At 40.7% G+C, this 20,085-nt stretch overlaps 1 protein-coding gene across 3 annotated transcripts in view; it reads right to left on the bottom strand.

Moving 5' to 3' along the window:
* The window catches only part of syt9b (synaptotagmin IXb), a 98,268-nt gene that overhangs the window by 13,806 nt on the left and 64,377 nt on the right, over positions 1-20,085 (bottom strand). For 2 of the 3 annotated variants that reach the window (XM_048545115.2, XM_048545116.1), the window contains exons 4-6: positions 6,838-6,958; positions 5,774-5,945; positions 2,666-2,795 (exon numbers count right to left, since the gene is read on the bottom strand). In XM_048545115.2, coding sequence (XP_048401072.1) covers positions 2,666-2,795; positions 5,774-5,945; positions 6,838-6,958 — 423 coding nt within the window. The remainder of the gene's footprint in view (positions 1-2,665; positions 2,796-5,773; positions 5,946-6,837; positions 6,959-20,085) is intronic. The other variant, XR_007248972.2, reaches the window with a different exon arrangement.

Consider the following 20,085-nt stretch of genomic DNA (forward strand, 5'->3'; position numbering starts at 1 on the left):
ACAGGAATGGAGCTCCACAAGTGCACAGAAAACCCATCATGCCAGGTGAGATCCCATTCCTCTTTATTCTGATTTCAGTTATTTCCTGACTTTAGGTGCAAGGCTGCGATTATAATTGCAACATTAGTAGGAAGTGGAGAAATGAAATGACAGCATCAGAGGCATTAGTGGAGGAAAGGCCAGCCACATAATACATAGAAGTCAAAAACTCATCCATAATTAATTGCATTGTATTGTTATATACAAAAGGAAAATTTTATGTAGGAAGTTGGAAACGAGCAAAGCAACTCTGAAATGTTCCTCGATAATAAAATGTGAGGCTGGATGAACACAGCAGGCCAAGCAGCATCTCAGGAGCACAAAAGCTGACGTTTCGGGCCTAGACCCTTCATCAGAGAGCTCCTGAGATGCTGCTTGGCCTGCTGTGTTCATCCAGCCTCACATTTTATTATCTTGGAATTCTCCAGCATCCGCAGTTCCCATTATCTCTGAAATGTTCCTCTATTTTTTACAAAGGGTGTAGAGCAGAGTTGCCAGAATTGCACCTGGGATCAGGAACATGATCCATGTGGAGAAACTTGAGGAGGTGGGATTGTTCTCCTTTGAGAAGAAAAGGTGAAGAAAAAATTTCGTAGAGATACTTTCTGAGGACCACCTCACTTCTGTTCTCAGATATTTATGAGGAATGATTGGTGTGCTGGCTAACATAGCCTCATTTTATATCCAAATAGATGTGACAAGGTTAAATTTCTACCATAAACCATGTCACCTAAAAGGTTGCAAACTATTAGAACATAGAACATTACAGCACAGTACAGGCTCTTCGGCCTTTGATGTTGCGCCGACCTGTGAAACCAAACTGAAGCTCATCTAACCTACACTATTCTATTATTACTCATATGTTTATCCAATGACCATTTAAATGCCCTTAAACGTGGCGAGTCTACTACTGTTGTAGGCAGGGCATTCCACGCCCTTACTACTCTCTGAGTAAAGAACCTAACTCTGACATCTGTCCTATATCTATCACCCCTCAATTTAAAGCTATGTTCCCTCGTGCTAGCCATCTCCATCTGAGGAAAAAGGTTCTTACTGTCCACCCTACCTAATCCTCTGATCATCTTGTATGTCTCTATTAGGTCACCTCTTAACCTTCTCTCTGCCGAAAGCAGCCTCAAGTCCCTTGGCCTTTCCTCATAAGACGTTCCCTCCATACCAGGCAACATCCTGATTAATCTCCTCTGCACCCTTTCCAATGCTTCCACATCCTTCCTATAATGCGGCGAACAGGACTGTATGCAATACTCCAAACATGGCTGCACCAGAGTTTTGTACAGCTGCAACATGACCTCATGGCTCCGAAACTCAATCCGTCTACCAATAAAACCTAACACAACATACACCTTCTAACAACCCTGTCAACCTGGGTGGCAACGTTCAGGGATCTATGTACATGGACAGCGAGATGTCTCTGTTCATCCACATTACCAAGAATCTAACCATTAGCCCAGTACTCTATATTCCTGTTACTCCTTCAAAGTGAATCACCTCACACTTTTCCACATTAAACTCCCTTTGCCACCTCTCAGCCCATCTCTGCAGCTTATCTAGGTCCCTCTGTAATCTGCAACCTTCCATACTATCCACAATTCCACCGACTTCAGTGTCATCTGCAAATTTACTAACCCATTCTTCTACGCCCTCATCCAGGTCATTTATTAAAAATGGCAAATAGCAGTGACCCCAAAACAGATCCTTGCGGTACACCACTAGTATCTGAACTCCGTGATGAACATTTTCTATCAACCACCACCCTCTGTCTTCTTCCAATTAGCCAATTTCTGATCCAAACCACTAAATCACCCTCAATCCCATGACTCCTTATTTTATGCAATAGCCCACCATGGGGAATCTTATCAAACACCTTACTGAAATTCATATACACCACATCAACCGCTTTACCTTCACCCACCTGTTTAATCACCTTCTCAAAGAACACAATAAGGTTTGTGAGGCACGACCTACCCTTCACAAAACCATGTTGACTATCCCTAATCAAATTATTCCTTTCTAGATGATTATAAATCCTATCTCTTATAATCCTTTCCAACACTTTACCCACCACCGAAGTACGGCTCACTGGTCTGTAATTACCTTCTTGAACAAGGGGACAACATTTGCTATCCTCCAGTCTTCTGGCACTATTCTCGAAGATAATGACGACATAAAGATCAAAGCCAAAGGCTCTGCAATCTCCTCCCTAGCTTCCCAGAGAGTCCTCGGATACATCCCATCCGGCCCAGGGGCCTTATCTATTTTCTTACCTTCCAGAATTGCTGACACCTCTTCCTTGTGAACCTTAATCCCGTCTAGTCTAATAGCCTATATCTCAGTATCCTCCTTGACAACATTTTCTTTTTCTTGGTGAATACGGACGAAAAATATTCATTTAGCGCCTCTCCTATCTCTACGGACTCCACGCACAACTTCCCACTACTGTCCTTGACTGGCCCTAATCTTACTCGGTCACTCTTTTGTTCCTGACATACCTATAGAAAGCTTTAGGATTTTCCTTGATTGTATTTCACATGTGCACATAACTGTCTCAGGTAATTCTTTCACTTCACCGTTTTACAGCTTGGTGCATACATCATTGGTTACTTACCTCTGCTAGTTGATGCCAATGTGCTATAGGTTTGCGTGGGTAGGTGAGCATCTCATTCCAATGATCACGTCCCAGTCTGTCTGCATCATTCCCCACACGACACACACCGATGATCTCGTTGTGACCTACACTGTGAAAAATTTGCCATAATAATTTTCCTTAAAAAGTTAAAACGATAATCACGTCTTGAATGACATTTTGAAGGTGTCATGAGGTTTAAGAGCTGGAGAAGATGCTAGGGTCACATTTACACATCAATACAAAAATATATTTCCTCAGCTACATGCACAGGAAACTTGCATGAGCTCTTTCTTCCCATTTTGCTTTGTGGCTTAAGGATGATGTAGCCCTGTTGGTTCTCATTGGGAGACCCTGGGTTATTGAGCTTCCAGTTACTGGGCTTGAGACTGGAGTCAGAAACAAGCCGGATGTAATAGGATTTGCATTTTCCTATCCCTGAAATATCTGCTTTATTGTTTAAACATTACAACTTAGAAGTTTGTATGATAATCTGCTGGTACCAGCTGCCAAATTATCATCCTCATTGAATATAAATTGACAAGGATCCTCAGTGGGTTTTGATCATCTGGCCTTGGAGCTGCTTGCGCAATACTAAGAATGAATATGCTACCGTAATTATTAGATTTAGAGTCAAGGCTTTCACTAATTCCAGAGTGAAACATAAAGTTTCATTCCTTTTTACATCATTCCATACCCTGACTCTAGGATTAGGCTCCCTTAAATGGTATTTATCACCAATTTGTGCCCTAGGGCAGATATGTGCATACCAGGCAGACACAGCAGGATTTGCCCATGGTAATCATTGGATCTTGCATGATAGTCCACCCAATATTAACAGTAAATTTTTAAATTCATGAATTCTAGGTATGTCTCCCACATCGTGAGACTTTACAAATGGAAGGGCAAATTCTTAACTTTGCCATCATTGTAAAGTCAGGTCATTTGCACCAACTCAAGAATTGACGTGTAAAATGCTTCAAGTGCCGGGTTTTAGCCTTTTCAATATCAAATGACATGCGCAGAGCTGATATATGGCCTTAAAAGAGGCGCAAGATGTATAGACGTATCTCTATCTGCAGGGAGGCTTTCTCTAGAAGATGAGCATTTTTCCAAACAAGGTCAAATTATGGGGGGTGAGGGGGATAATGGGGTAGGGAGTGCAGCATAATTGATCATGCCAGAAGGGTATCCCAATAGGACATGTTTATGCCTCTTGGTGGCTCAATCTAGGAACAGCAAGAGCCACATCATTAGCCATATTAGTCAGCTAGGTCTTCTTCATCCACTGACTGGAATCACACCTTCTTTGGATTTAGTAAGTTGTTGCTTCTTTTCTAAGTTGATTTTCTTGCTTTTCAATCCTGATGAGTGAATAAAACAAAAAAAAACTTTGATTCACATCTCTTTTTAGCAAAGTTTAATAAGGGATAAAGGTGGCTTCAAAATAAGCGACTGGATAACTTGTTACAAAGCATTTTTGTCCACAATGTATTAATTTTCATTTTTTCCTAGTATTTGTGAACTTAAACTCAATCCTCTTAAAATAACTGTTTTGGGCCTTTGTATTTTTAACTAATCCTTTGTATTTTATTGTTGGTATGGCCTCCCTTTTTCTTGGGTTGTAACAAGCCAATGAAAAGGGATTTGAGATGAGGGATTAGTGGATTATTGACTGGCACCTTTTATGGGGTTCAATATTGGGAAGTTTCAGGATGGCAATGCCAACCCAGATACCTGTGAGGTTTGGCTGGATAGCCAGAGTTGACCTGGACAGTAGTATATCACACATACATCAATGGGAAATGTTGACTGTGCCACACACAGACAATGAGATGATGAGTTTTATTTTGGTTTAAAACTAGCACAGAACTTTGCAGAAATTACAAAAGATTGGAAAACATCCAAATTCCCTTTACTTGGACCATTCTAGGTTCAATATCATTGGGAAAATGGGAAACATTTAGCATATATTTAAAGGATTTCAAGGCCTGTGTGCAGGACATCAAGCTTGCTTCAGAATCAATTTAGCTGTTGGTTTGTAAAATGCTGGAAACCAGCTTTCTGTGTGTCTAATTTCACAGGAGACGTTACTTGAACTATACATACACATCTAAATGCTTTGGTTATTCTATGGAACATTTTAGATATTTCAGCCTCAGAAGCTTGAAAATGTTTCAAGGCTTTCATAGCAGAAGACTGAAAGTATTAGACAGGACTTATACTTTAAAATCAAACTATTCTTTAGTCTTATTTAGAAAAGGGTAAAAACCAGGAGTTCAGGCACCAGATTTGTTACCCATAAGTGGGTACAGAATGTTGCCTGACTGTATGGTAAGTGCTGGTCCTCTATCAAGCTTTTAGTCTTGGGCACCAAAGAGGGAAATCATAACAATATAGGAGTCAAGAATAGGAAGAAGTCATACAGTACCTTGTACCCCTTCTTCTTTTCAGTAAGATCATAGTCAAGCTTCTGCCTCAACTCCACCTTCTAGCCTAATTCACACATAGCCTGATTTCTTGAATACATCCACATCCAGAGTCATCTGGAGTGGAGAATTCCAAAATTTCATAACTTTCTGTGTGAAGGAATTTCTCTTCATCTCAGTCCTATATAGCTGACGCTTCATCCAGGATTTCAGTTGGATGGAAAGATTGGAAATGGATCATGTAGGAGAAATTCCAACTAAAGAAGGTGCAAGTCCAAAATGGACTAGCTCGTATTATTATTAATTATATGATCCATCAAAAGTGGATTTGTTCTTTTGCAAGGCAAAGATAAAATGTCATTTCATGATTGATCCATAATTTTTTTTTCGTAATTAATTGCAATTAAATGACAATAAAGTATATTGGAAATACACAATCAATCTATTGACACCAACAATAGGAAAACAGTAAAACTCTTCATCAGAGGAAGAACAAATAGACAAAGTGTCATTTTTCATATGATTTTAGTTTTCAGTTTTGAGCTGTTTGTTTTTCTCCTTTCTGAAGTTTTCTGCCATGTTGTGCATTTCAAGTTTGGTGGTTTTTTTTGTTGTTGGGTTAAGCAGAAATTGGTATTATATTTTTAAGAAGGTATCTCACCGATCATAATCCATGACGGCTATTAACAAGCTCACTTGGTCGATATTTTCAGGGGGAACATCAAAGACTATGGCTTCATTGTACACAGGATTTAATGTGTTTCGCTTTGTTGATGTTTTCCTCTTCTTCAACCTCCTTCCATCACACATCAGAGAAATCTTCACATAGGGATCTGTCACAGCAGCACAATAGTCAAGAAAACCATCTGGTCCCACGCATCTCTGTCACATTATCCTTCCTTGCCTGCTTCAGCTCATCTGCTGCTGAAACATCATTCGCTACTTTGTTACCTTTGCACCTAACTACTCCTATATATTCCTGGCCAGCCTCCCATCTTCAAATCTCTATAAATTTGAGCCCATCCTAAACTCTATTGCTAGTCTCTGAACTGAAATCAAGTCCCATTTCCTTCAACCATGGACTCTCACTGACATTGACTCATGTTTTCTATTCCCTTTGTGGCTCCATTCCTCCCTATTTCTGTAATCTCTTCCAGCTCTGTAATCCCTTGAGATCTCGATGTTCTTAAAATTCTTGCCTCTTCAGCATCCCCAATTTTAATTGATCCACCATTGCTGTCTGGATCCTAAGTGTTGGAATTCTCTCTATACAACTCTCCCTTCCTGCCCCTGAATCCTTAAAATCTACATATTTATGCCATAACATTGCCTTGTTTGTCTTGCTATAAAATGCTGCTTGATAACTGTCCTTGAACAGCCCTGAGTTCAATTCAATATTTTACCAGCTATTAGGACAAAAGAACAGGTAATTGGGAATATCACCACCTACAAGTTCACCTCCAAGCCACTCAGCATCCTGAATTGAAATATGTTGCTGTTCCTACAGCATCACAAGGTTAAAATCCTGGAACTCCCTCTCTGAAAGAATTATGGCTCTACCTACATCAAATGAACTGCAGTGATTCAAGAAAATAGCTCATCACCACCTTTGCAAGGGCAGTTAGGGATGGGTAATAATTGCTGGCCCAGTCAGCAACTCCCACAGTCCAAGACTAAATAAAAAAAATCCCACATTCAAAAGTTTTCTGAGGATTATCTTCTTACCTGAAGCTCCTGTTATATCCATGGCCTTAAGATTACGAGCCTTGATGACTGTGACAGTAAGCCGGCCAGCAGTGGGGAGATAGCACAGTGAAAACATCAGGTCTCCAAGGTCCACATTTTCCTAAAATATTAGAAACAAAATTGTACACAGCACAATTGAATTTAATGGATAATTAGAGAGCACTTCCAACTCCTTGTGTTATATTACAAGAAGTGTACAATTTTTGCTTCACATAGGAGTTATCACACATCCTTATCTGATGTTAGAAATCATGTCTTCATGTATTTACATGCATTTTCATTGGCTTTTATATTATCATTGACAGAAGGATATATAAAAGGGCCACATGAATCATATTACAGTAGAAGCAAAGAGCTATGATTTGGCGAGTTGAGAATTGAGACAGTCAATCTAATTGATGCAATTATCTGTCCAGAGTCTCTTAAGGAAACAAGTTCACCTCATTAGTGTTATTTGGAAATGATGCTGTGGCAACTGACGTTAATTCACTGAAATGTATTTTCGATTCAGGAAATTCACAAGCATTTTTGGTTGGTCATACATTACATTGTTTTACTGTTTTTTCCCCATAATATTGACCGTAATTCAGCTGCTAACAGAATGTTTTAGGAGGTTACAAACAACCATTTGCAACGGGACTAATGACAGTGCTTCCTCATGATTCCCAATAAATGCTGAAATTAGAATAATATTTTGCTGCAAAAGGAAAATATTTCCTGCCAGTTGTGGACAAGGAAAGTAGGTGGTGAGTGGAGCTAGTTTTGATTTACTATTGTCTACTTGCACCACTGCCCAAGGTGAATTACAGTCTAACTCTCAGATAAGACATTAAATCGAGACCCCATCTGCCCTCTCAGTGGATGTGAAAATTCCCAGAACACTATTTCCTAAAAGACCAGGTGCCCTGTTAATATTTATTCTGCAACAAACAAAAAACTGTTATTAGGGCTTTGGGCTCAATGTTATTTGTGTAACTTGTTTTGCACAATCAACTGTTGCATTTCCTTACATTACAGCTAATCCAATTTCGTATTAGCAATAATATTATAATATTCTACCATTATTATTAGAAAATATCCTGAGGCATTTCCCACAAGAATTATACATTATAATTTGTCACTGAGCCACCATAAGCAGATACTAAGCTAAGTGACCCATACTCAATTCAAGGATATAGATTTTAAGAAACTTGTGAAAGTGGGAAAGCAAGATAGAGAATTCTAGATCTTAGAACATGGACAGCAGAAGGCATGGCTGTCAATAGTTGAGTGATGAAAATCAGGGGTACACAAGAGACCAGAATTCAAACCAAATGGCAGTCTTAGTGGGTTATGATACTGAAGGTGAGAAGAGACATTGGAAGGTGGGAGGTTAGAGGATTTGCAAACAAGTGTGTGAAGTTTGTAATCATAGCATTGATCGACTGAAGGCCACTGTAGATCAATGGGCACGGGGCAATGGGCAGGACTTGGTGTGAGTTTGAATATGGGAAACAGAATTAGAATGAGTTTGGGGGTAGGGTGGTAGGATGAGAGGGTTAGGGTTAACCCTATCTGCAATAGTTAAGTTTAGATCAAGCAATAATTGAAACAAATAAAAAAAATCCACTCAAAATGCTATTAGGAATGTACATAAGAATTGCAAATTCTTTCTTTAACATCCTTTAAAAACAAGTTACTAGCCATATGGGATAGCTGCACATATATGTAATTCTTCTTGGCGATTTCCTTGATAGATTGTACTAAAGCAGGAAACACCTTTAGTAAGGCAAATACTGAGACTGGCAATTCAACTTAACAGATAAATATAAATAAAGGTTATTCACTGATTTTTGACATGACAATGCTGGTTAGGCTAGCACTTATTGCTTATTTGTAATTGCATTGTACAAGGTGATGGTGAGTCACCTTCTTGAACTGTTGCAATAGAGAGTGCTGATAGGAGACTATTCCACATTTTGACCCAGCAACAATGAAAGAATGACAATTTATTTCGAGCTAGCATGGAGTATGTTGCAGATTTCAGAATTCCAATATGCATAAGATTTTCTCATTCCTGGCTAATTTGCGAAAGCATATGAATGTAATGCTATTACTGGCTAATCTTTGAGCAAAGAAGCTGCGCAAGATTCTCATAACTCTGTCATTTCAACACCTCTGTCCTGTTTAGCAAACTGACTCTATTCACTTATACTCTCAGAATTGCACCTTACCTAAATCAATTTAATTATGTGGAACATCTGGTTTGAACTTTTTCATTACCAAGTTTGATGGAATACAATTTATATGAATAAACTAAATGGAGTTTATTTAGATCAAGGTGATATTAGTATCCGAACCTACAAACAGGCTACGTGACATGAAAGCAAAGATGTTACATAATTAGACTGGTGCAGAATGAAAAAGAATACATGAATCATGAGCATGGTCTCTGAACAACTATAAACAACCTACATGTCACAAATATAACTTTACCTTCTATATTCAGAAACAAAAACCGAAGTTGCTGACAAAGCTCAGCAAGTCTGGCAGCATCTGTGAAGAAAAAATCATAGTTAACATTTCGGGTCAGAATTGCGTTCTGAGGAAGGGTCACCCGACCCAAAACATTAACTCTGTTTCTTCTTCAGAGATGTTGCCAGACCTGCTGAGCTTTTCCAGCGACTTCTGTTTTTGTTCCTGATTTACGGCATCCGCAGTTCTTTCGTTGTTGTTTACCTTTTATATTATTCATTCACGTCTGGGGGAGCGGGGTAGTGTGTGAGTGGCTTGGGAAGGAACATGAAGATGGTGCTGTTGCAGGTGTCCCCATGTATCTGCTACCCTTGTTCTTCCAGGTGGTAGAGATTGCTGGCCTTGGAAGATGCTGTTAAAGAATTCATGGTGAGGCACTGCAGTGCATCTTGTAGATGATACACACTGCTATTACTGTGTGTCAGTGGTGGTGGGAGTGAATGTTCAAGGTATTAGATGGACTGCCAATCAAGCGGGCTGCTTATCCTGGATGGTGTTGAGCTTTTTCAATGTTGTAGGCCCTGCACTCGTCAGGGAGAGTGCACAATATTTTATCATACTCTTGATGTTGTGCTTTATAGATAGTGGAGAAGTCTTGAATCAGGAGCTGAGTCACTCACTGCAAAGTCTCAAGACTCTGACTTGTTTTTGGAGCCACTAAATTGATATGGTTCATCCAGTTTGGTTTCTGTTCATTGGTTACCCTCAGGATGTTAATATTGGAGGGTTTGATGTTGGTAATGTCACTGAATATAAAGAGGTCATGATTGGATTCTTTATTTTTGGAGATGGTCATTACCTATTACCCTTGTAGAGCAACATTACTTACCCCGCATATCAAACCAAAATTGAATGTCATCCAGTTCTTGCTGTATATTGACATAAACTGCTACAGTATCTCAGGAGTCACAAATGGTGCCGAATGTTGTGCCATTGTCAACAAATGTCCCATCTTTGCCTTTATGCTGGAGGGAAGATAGCTGAAGTAGCTGAAGATGGTTGGGCCTAGAACACTACCCTGAGGCACACCTGCAGAGATATTCTGTGCTTGAAATGGTTGACCTCCAATTGCGACATCCTTCTTCCTTTGTGCCAGGGAGGATTATCTAGGATTCCAACTACAGACTGTTTTCCCCTCCGTTCTTATTAAATACTTCCTAGTTAATTCCATTGATTGCAGCTTTTATGTCAGGGCAGTCACCCCCTTGAGCTCAGCTTTTTTGTCCATGTTTGGACCCACATATACATAATGACGTTAGCAGTGGAATGAGCCAGACTCAAACTGAACATCAGCAAACAGATCATTGTTGAGTAAGTGCTGCTTGATAGCACTATATCTGACACTTTCTATCACTTTGCTGATGATTGAGAGCAGCCTGAAGGGGTGTTAATCACAAGCAGTGCAGCAGTGTGCACTGTCTACAAGATGCACTGCAAAAATTCACGCATCCTCCTTAGATAACACCTTCCAAACCCACAGTCACTAACATCTAGAATGACAAAAGCAGCAGATACATGTGAATAACGCCACCTACTCTTTATCTCCAGGCTACACACCATTCTGACTTGGATATATGTCACTGTTCCTTCACTGTTACCCAGAAAAAATCCTGGAACGCTCTCTCAATCCCTCCTAACAGCTCTGTGGGTGTATCTATAACAAATGGACTGCAACTTTCAATCACCTTTTAAAGGACGAAAACAAAGTTGCTGGAAAAGCTCAGCAGGTCAGGCACCATCTGTGGAGGAGAAAACAGAATTAACGTTTCGGGTCCGGTGACCCCTGAGGAAGGGTCACCGGACCCGAAACGTTAACTCTGTTTTCTCCTCCACAGATGCTGCCAGACCTGCTGAGCTTTTCCAGCAACTTTGCTTTTGTTCCTGATTTACAGCATCCACAGTTCTTCTGGTTTTTAAGGACATTTAGGGACAGACAATAAATCCTGACTAAGCCAGCAAAGCCAATATTCTCTGATCCAAGTAAAAATCTGGGCATGTTGGATTTATCTTACTTCTGTGGATTAAACATACTTGGGCAATCTTCCAGAATGCCACATAGATGCCAGTGTTGTACCCAATATTTTGAATTAAAATTAAAATTATTCTCATTCTACTGAGTAAAGAAACTTGAGTGGAGACAGAAGCAGGATTGAAGAAAGCAAGACACCATAAGTTCCGGATGATCAAGAAAGGATCATTTGAGAGCAAGATCCCAGCAACAGGAAGGAAATAACAAGATAAAATGGAGAAAAGGGATAAAATATTGATTGAGTGACTTTGTGTTGGAGCAGTAGAGAGAGGGGGAAGAAGCAAGAAAAGGTAGAAGGAAGGAATACAAAGACAGGGCAGAACGAGAAAGGGAGGAAAGAAATGAGTTGGGGGGAAGACAACGAGGGTGGAATGGAAAGTGAGGTAAAGAACAAGTGGGTGGCATAGGGAAAGACGGCAAGAAATAAAAGGAAAAGGAGGGAGAGAAAGGGAGGGAGGTAAAGATAGAGGTGAGTGGGAGGAAAAGAGAGAAGAGGAAGACAGGAACAGAGAAGAGAAAGAGAGATGGGAGACTGAGGCAGAGAAATAAAGTTGAAGCAAATTTGAGGGAGAAGTTGATGGACTAATGTGATAGATGCATCACCTATCTGCTGCCAAATGTTTTCTAGCATCTAGTCCAGCCCTTTGAAAGAGGTGCCAGGAGAGTGTGCCCAGTTTTGGAAGCAATATTTAAATCTTAGATGAAGCTGGGACTTCATAGTATATCAGCATTTGATGAGGGGGAAAAGAAATGGTCGACATGTATACTGTCTGGCATGATTCTTACACTGAATTAAACATTGCTGGGAATATTAGAGCAGATGGTGAATAGAATGCACAGGATCATGTGCATTCATTAAAGTAGACAAATGATGGTGACCATGTTAGTAAGAACATGGGAGTTCTGGTGGATTTAAATGTGCTTGTCTCTGGGGCTAGGTCTTAATGAACTGAAAGTTTCCAAGGACATGTCAGTGCTAAGAAACCTTGTTTAATATCTTTGTGTGTCAGACAGATGTGGGCAGTGTGCTTGTGATTTCCTAATACTCACTGATCATGGGTGAAGCATCTTACTATCAATGTGTTCTTTGAGCATTTAAGGCCATGTCAAACTGAATGATTTTAATCAGTGAAATGAATTTGTGCAGGATTAACACTTCCCTCAGTGGATGAGAGTCTATAGCAAAGAAGGTCTGTTGAAACTCTATACTTTGTGAACAGAAAGAGTTAAAATGGCCAAAGGGATTCAGGACTCCTGCAAGTGTGTTCCGCTCCCATCCAGCCCCTTCCAACTCGGTTGCTTATCAGGATTGAGGAATGGGAGCATCAATTGCTTCAGGAGCTGAGAAGGCATCATTATGTTTCACGCCCTGGTGATATCTAATCCGTGGGAATCACATCGCTGGGGGTGAGACACTTTTTCTGTCAGCTGTTTGCAAGAGTTGGAACATGCAAACGATGACCCTGGCTCCTCAGCCTCAGGCTCCTGGAGAGTCCAAGCGGCTCATGACCTACTCCAGGCCCCACTTCTCCACCACCCTGCATGTCCACCCTACACTGATTCTAATCTAGTGGTAAAAGTATTCCAAAATAGTTTACTCATCTGGCAGTTGCTGTAGAGAAAAAAAGAAATGTCAGGATTGGAAGTGTAACGAGTAACAGGAAGTCATTGGGGATTGGGTTAAGTAGGGCAGCATCGAATGCAGACTGATCTTTTAGAACAAACAGCTTCTTCACACTTCAGTAAACAAAGAAAAGAGAAAAAAATATACAGTTTTGCATGTATGTAATATCTTGCACAACCTCAGGCTGTCCAAAAGCAAGTTACAGACAATAACGTACTTTTGCAGTGAGATCGCCTTTGTACTGCAGGAAATGCGAGAGCTCATTTCATGATTGTTGTTAAACATTTATTGGTCAAATAGCTATTGCAATAATCTCTAAAGCCTTTGATAACACAGTTTAGTGTTTTATTAACCATAGAATTCCTACAGTGCAGATAGAGGTCATTTAAGCCCATTGAGTCTGCAGTGTCCTCTGAAGAGCTTCCCACCCAGACCTGCACCCATACCCTGACTCTATCCCTGTAACTCCAAATGTAGCTTTACCCCATGGCTAAGCCACCTAGCCTGCACACCCCTGGACACCATGGGGCAATTTTTACTATGGCCAATTGACTTAACTAGCATGCCTTTGAACTGTGGGAGGTCCACCCAGTGGAAACCCCCCTCAGACATTAGGGAGAATGTGTCTATGTGGAGATTGCACAGTCACCTGAGGCTGGAATCAAACCTGGGTCCCTGCTACTGTGAGGCAGCAGTGCCAACCACTAAGTCACTGTGCCGGCTCATGAGAAATCATATTAAAAATACGTTCATAAAATTGCCTGGATGCAAAACCCTCTTGCACATCTCAAAGAGCTAGTACAGGGTATTACAATGGCAATAGTTAAATGAAATTAACTCCCTGATACTCACTTTATACGCAACAATGAACAATTTATTTATCTAACTCTAACAGTGAACAAATTAACAGAACTACTAACAAATCGAACAATTTCGCCCTTAACTACTAACTATTCCTGAATAAAACAAAATTCTAATGGTATGCTGTTCCAATTAATACAGGTCCCAATTATATAAATGAAAGTAATAAGAAAAAGATAAATTAACTTATTCTCTCGAAACTATGGCCAGAATATGTCTTCCTGAATTTTACTTGCCTTCTCTGCTGCCTTCCACTAACTAACTAATATCATTCATTCTCAAGTCATGAAGCACTACGGTAGATAGCATGGTCTTTCAGGCTAAAAGATCTATTGAAACAAAGTTTTTACAGACTGTTCCTGACCCAACATTAAGACATGAAAGAGATGGAACAGCTTCCATGGAAATACCAGATTTCTCAAAAAATATTTGACAGAGTTCATCATGGAATGCTCTTGCTCAAAATTCATTACAATGGAATCAAGGGGACACTGTAAATTGGACTTGGCACTTCCTTACCATACGTAAATGTGATTCGCTCCTACAGATGTCCTCTCCAGAGTGCCCTGGAAGTTTTACAATACTTGAAATATATAAATGTCCTTTTTATAGGTCAACAAATAGGGTGCAACTATTTGTAAAATACTGTGTTGATGTAGCAAATATTGGTTTATGCATCAGAAAATACTCAAGATCATATTATTTCTCTTGCTAAATAATATTCTGGAGTTGCAAAAATGGTAAGACCAATGGAAAATATCATTCAATGTCACAAATACTGGCATATGTATCACCAATGAAAAAAAAATACAGCATCGGATAGTTTTAAGCTCTGTAGTCATATTCTCCCAAAAAGTAGATATACATCAATTCTTGGAGCGGGAGGGGGTGTGGGGCAATTATCTTAAAAACAAGCTTCAATGAAGTTTCCACCAAAACAACCTGGGGTTTTTGAAGGTCTGAGGAAGAATCTTTGATGTTGCAGCAAATATATCAAAGTCACAGCTTACCAAATATTTGCCCATTCAATCTTGGAATACTACAATTTGTATGTGAAATCCTTATACAACAAATGATACCAACGAGACTGAAACACTTCAAGGACTTGCAGATTCTGCATGCATCAGTATGGGAAATACACAAGTGTCACATCCTGACCAACGACTTGAAATAGGAATCACTGTAGCAATGGGAGGAAATAAATAGATTGACCATGTTGCATAACATATGAAATGGAATGGTGAAACAAGTACCTGCTGCCCTCTGGTAATGACAAACACAGGGTAGTTGTGACCACAAACAGAAAGACCATTTATTTCCAAGACAATGTTTCTTCCCAAGGACAAGCTCACAATGGAACAAGTTGCCAAAAGAAATTGTCATAACCTATCACTTGGAGATCTTAAGATCCATCTTCAGATTATTTTTATTTCAAGGGTTTCTTTATCAAGAGTGCCATTTCAGCGGACCATGCCCAGTTCTTTTAGTGCTGTCCATATAAGTATTGCAAGAATCTGTGATGCCGACACAAGTAGAGCAGAAGCAGGGAGATACCTCTCTGAAAGCATAACAGTCCCTCACTGCTACATAGGGAGCACCAGACTGGATTACGTGCTTGACTATTTGGAATGGGATTGAGGTTGTCTTGTAAACCATTGGGACTCTATGCTAAGTGTGTACATTGTTCTGTAAGTAAGAGTGGGTTATTGAGTCAGACTGGAGAAACTTAAGACTGTTTTTTTCTTCTGATATGAAAAGGAATACAATTCAATTAGGAGAATTTTGATTCTCAGATGTTAGTCAGGAATGTGATAGAAGTGGGCCTGTTTTCTCAATTAGGCAATCAACAAAGGGGCACCGGTTGGTTAGATCACATGGAGTGAGCAATAGTTCTAGCAATGTCCTTCTCATTACTGGAGAAGAGGCTAGGCATTTTTGTGGACTGTGTGAAGGCCTGGGATAGAAGGTAAAGTTGCCATAGTCTTACCAAACATGGGTTTGCTCTTTCCTTAGAGAAAACAAAAATGACTGGTGATGGTTTAATTTGAGGGTCACCATGTTTCAGAAAAAGGGAGAGGCTGAGAAGGAGAACACTGCATAAGAAGTTCAGCTGGAGCAGGAATTGAACCCACACTGTTGGTGTCACATTGAAATGCAAACTGGCCATCCTGCCAACAGAGCTAATCAACTCCTGTGGTAGAATCTTAAAGGAGTCTGAGTGACATGGGCTATGGCAAAATTTGTGGCAGATTCAGACGAGAAGTCCAGCGATGCCTCTCTCAATATCTCGGGAGAACCTTAATGTTACACCTATCTCACTACATTTTTTATACTTTTGCCAAGCAGTGAGGTGAATTTCCCATGAGCCAGTGGCCAATTGCCAACTCAAAGGGCTTACTGATTATTGATCACTTTATTAATGCTACAACTCACCAAATTAATATTCAGCTTCTTACCTTACCAAAGAAGTTCGACATTGAGAATCCTTGCCATGGAAACCAGAGCAGGCACCTGATCAGATCAGCTCTGACATGTGATGCCCTCTGAGACCCCTCATGGCATATCTCTGATCCATCTACAGTATGGTCCTGCACTTCAAGGCTGCACAGGGTACCATCATTGCAATGCTGCTGAAAGGATACTGTGAGCTCAGGGACACACATCTAACTCATGGTCTATATTAGGCTGCATCCAGATGTGTTTACGCGCAGTCACAGAGCACATTCAATCTGGGCCTACCTGGATACTCACAGCAATTCTGCCTTGTATTGACTAACCTTATATGTTTGTGGTATGCCCCCTCAGCCAGAAACACCAGGCTCACAGTCCTGCTGTAGTGCTGCACCATTTAGCAATGACACAAAACCAAGAAACTTGCCATGGATGTTAAAAGGCCTCAGTCAAGCAAAGAGAGATAGTCTTCAGTTAGAGGTCCTAACACAGGAGGTGGGGGCAGTCTCCAATATCAGGTCAGGGGCTTGGACAATGTCAGCTAGCTGCTTGGGCAGTCAGTCAGAATGCTCTCCGCATAAAGAGTGTGGAGCCAAAATGTTGGGCAAGCTACCAGCCATTGTGACTCTAATGGAGGTGCTTTCCTTCTGGAATGAGAGACAGGCAGGTAATTTGGGGAGTGAAAGTGGGAGTCTCAGTTGCTTTTAGTGCAGGTAGGAGGGTTTCCCTGGCAAGCGAGTAGAGGCCACAGAGGACAAACAGGGTTAGTGATGTCAGGAGTTGGGATAATGAGAATGAGTGAGGGAAGTTGTTGCAGCCAATAGTGAGAGGTGTAGAGCATGAGCCTTGGCGGAAGATGGGTACAGTAGCAGAGATACATGAGCATGAGATACTGGAGGGGAAATGGTGGCAATTACACTGGCAGAGGGGACAAGGACATTGACTTTCTTCCTACAGTGCTGTGCATTCCTTCAGATGACCGAGAGTGTACTGACCTGGGTGGCCAATCAGATAAGGTTGGCACCGTCTGGTGTCAGATCTCAACCTATTCTCAAACCTTAAATGGGTAAGAAACCCAACACGCTGGCTTAGAGCCAGGTCCGGAATACAAGTGCCTAGTGGGCAGCTTTTGGTAAGCAGAACAAGTGCTGTGGGATGAACCAACTGCTGGTTCTGGGGGAAAATTTATCCCACATGTGCACCACCCCATCCAGCAGAACATCTAGGTCCCAGCCCACAAAGTGGCCTTCAGTCATGTCTAGGGCAAATATCACAAACTATGTATGGCAGCTGACAATGCTCATCCGGTGCATTATGGCCCTTTAAAGATAGCACAGCCCCAGGGATACCAGTCAATTCTAGGGTGCCCCAGGGGATGTCAATTGTTCCAGACACTGTGTGCAGTAGATGCTTAATAAGGCAAAGTTTGGTAAGAATAAGTAGAAAACCCACTGAGCCTCATGATGAAAGATTCCCAAAAACTTGCACTGGATGAAAAGAAATCATAAAATTCAACTCTGGGGCTCCCTTTAAGTTAATAGGCCAAACAGGGAGCACAAAAAGAATTGTTAACACGGAGAAGGAAATTTAAAGGGCACGGAAGAAATTATTTAAATCAGATCGACTACAAACAAATTGCAAAGAAAAACCTCAAGGTGACTCAAAGTGCTTTGCCAACAACAAAGTGCTTCTGAAATGCAGTCAGCTTTGTAATGTCAGAAACAGAGTGATTAATGATACAGAAACTATAACAAGCGATAGTGGCAGATTGATCAGACCATTTTTTTTGTGTGTGGTGCTGGTTGAAGAATAAATTCTGACCATGACACCAGGACGAACTCCTCTGCCCTTCTTCAAGACGGCAGATAGTTTATATTCAGCTGAGAGAGCAGATGGGATAGTTTAACACGTCTTGTCACCTTCACCAATACAGCACTCCCTCAGTGCAGCGCTCGAGTGTCAATCTAATTTTTGTGCTCAGGTTTTTTGATCCCATGACCTTCTGACTCAGAGGTGAGAGCATCACCCACTGAGCTACAGCTGACACAGTAAACCCTATGTTAATAAGCAGTATGGAGAACTAGAATCCTTCCACATTCATCTGTCCTAAAAGCAGCTAGTGTCTGAAATGTACAGCAATCTTTCAGAATTTGAAAGACCTTGAAAAATCTTGTGTCAGAAGTGGCTGATTCTACACCAGAAACAAAAACTTGCCCTTTCTCTCTACAGACTGAACCACTGTGCAATTTTAGAAATTTCTGTTTCCAAGACTTTCTGCTTTTTCTGCTCTTACATTAATCAGCTCTGGGCAAAAAGAATCCCCTCAATTGCACAAATACTTGTTCAGACCTAACTGGAGAGCTATTACCTGAATTTTCATGTGCAGAACTCGGATTTGGGACAATCCTTGGCACTGCATAGTAGATCTGAGAGAAAGAGCTCTTTTACAGATTTTCATTTGGAATAGTGGGAGGTTTAAGTTTTATGGAGTTGTGCCAGCTATACCCTGAAAGAGTGAGGAGGCTGCCAGGTTTATAAGTGGGCAGGGTTATAGACCTTCATTGTGGATCGAATGGAATTAACCCTTTCACACCCTTTCAGTCCCTCATACAACAAGCTGGTCTTTGGGAGAACAGAGATTGGTCCTCCAAGTCTATCACCTCTGTGCTCACTGGCCTGTATCAGATTCCCATCTTGCAAAATCTCAATTTCAAATTCTTCTCATTTCCAAATCTCCCCATGGCCTTGTCCCTCCCAGAATTTCTTCCAGCCCAGACCCATCCAGTCCCAGATTCTTTTAAATTGAGATCTCTGATTTTAATTGCTCTACGAATAGTGGTAATGTCTTTAGTGAGTTCCGCCCACTGCAATTTCCTCCCTAGACCTCTTTGCTGTTTGGTAAGACAGGAATCAGAATGTTAATAAGACAAGCTAAGCTGTTAACAAAGATAATGGGAACTGCAGATGCTGAAGAATCTAAGATAACAAAGTGTGGGGCTGGATTTTCTGACGAAGGGTCTAGGCCCAAAACGTCAGCTTTTGTGCTCCTAAGATGCTGCTTGGCCTGCTGTGTTCATCCAGTCCCACACTTTGTTATCTATGCTGTTGACAAAGTGTTTAACAAGGAATAATCTCCTTAGTTGACAGTTCACTGTTGTTTAGTGAGAAACTCACCACGCCTATTGTCAAACGTATAAAAGATTCAGTGAGATGCTCCTAATGTTAAGATTGGTCTTGTTGGACTTTTCATTTTCCACAAATTTTGCCTGAACACACACACTCAATCCCTATAAAATTCTGCCCTTTGTCTTAATTTACCCTTCCAAGATTTCACCAGTTTCCAGGCAGCTACAACTCATGGATTATCTGCCATGAATCTAAAAAAAAACACACCTCCTGTTATGGACCAGGCCAGACCCCCTCAAAATATTTTAAGAAGGTGAGCTAGACCCTAACTCATTCTGATTTTGAGGATAGATATGAAGTGTGTGTTCCGGATGTGAAGCAACTGGTCAAATTCTTAGCTTTAAGCAAAACACAATTTATTAAACACTACAGTTAAAACATGAACAAAAGAAAGTGGAATTTAAATAACAACTATTGGAAAACTTAACCAAAAACCTGATACAGAACTGATCCAATATAATAATATGCCAAAAACACACTCCTTGGCAAAAAGGTAAATTCAAACACAGATTCTTACAAGTAGCGGGGAGAAGTATCCAGAAAGGTTTCAGAGAAAGTCAGT

Source organism: Stegostoma tigrinum, chromosome 17, assembly GCF_030684315.1.
Source record: "Stegostoma tigrinum isolate sSteTig4 chromosome 17, sSteTig4.hap1, whole genome shotgun sequence".
NCBI lineage: Eukaryota > Metazoa > Chordata > Chondrichthyes > Orectolobiformes > Stegostomatidae > Stegostoma > Stegostoma tigrinum.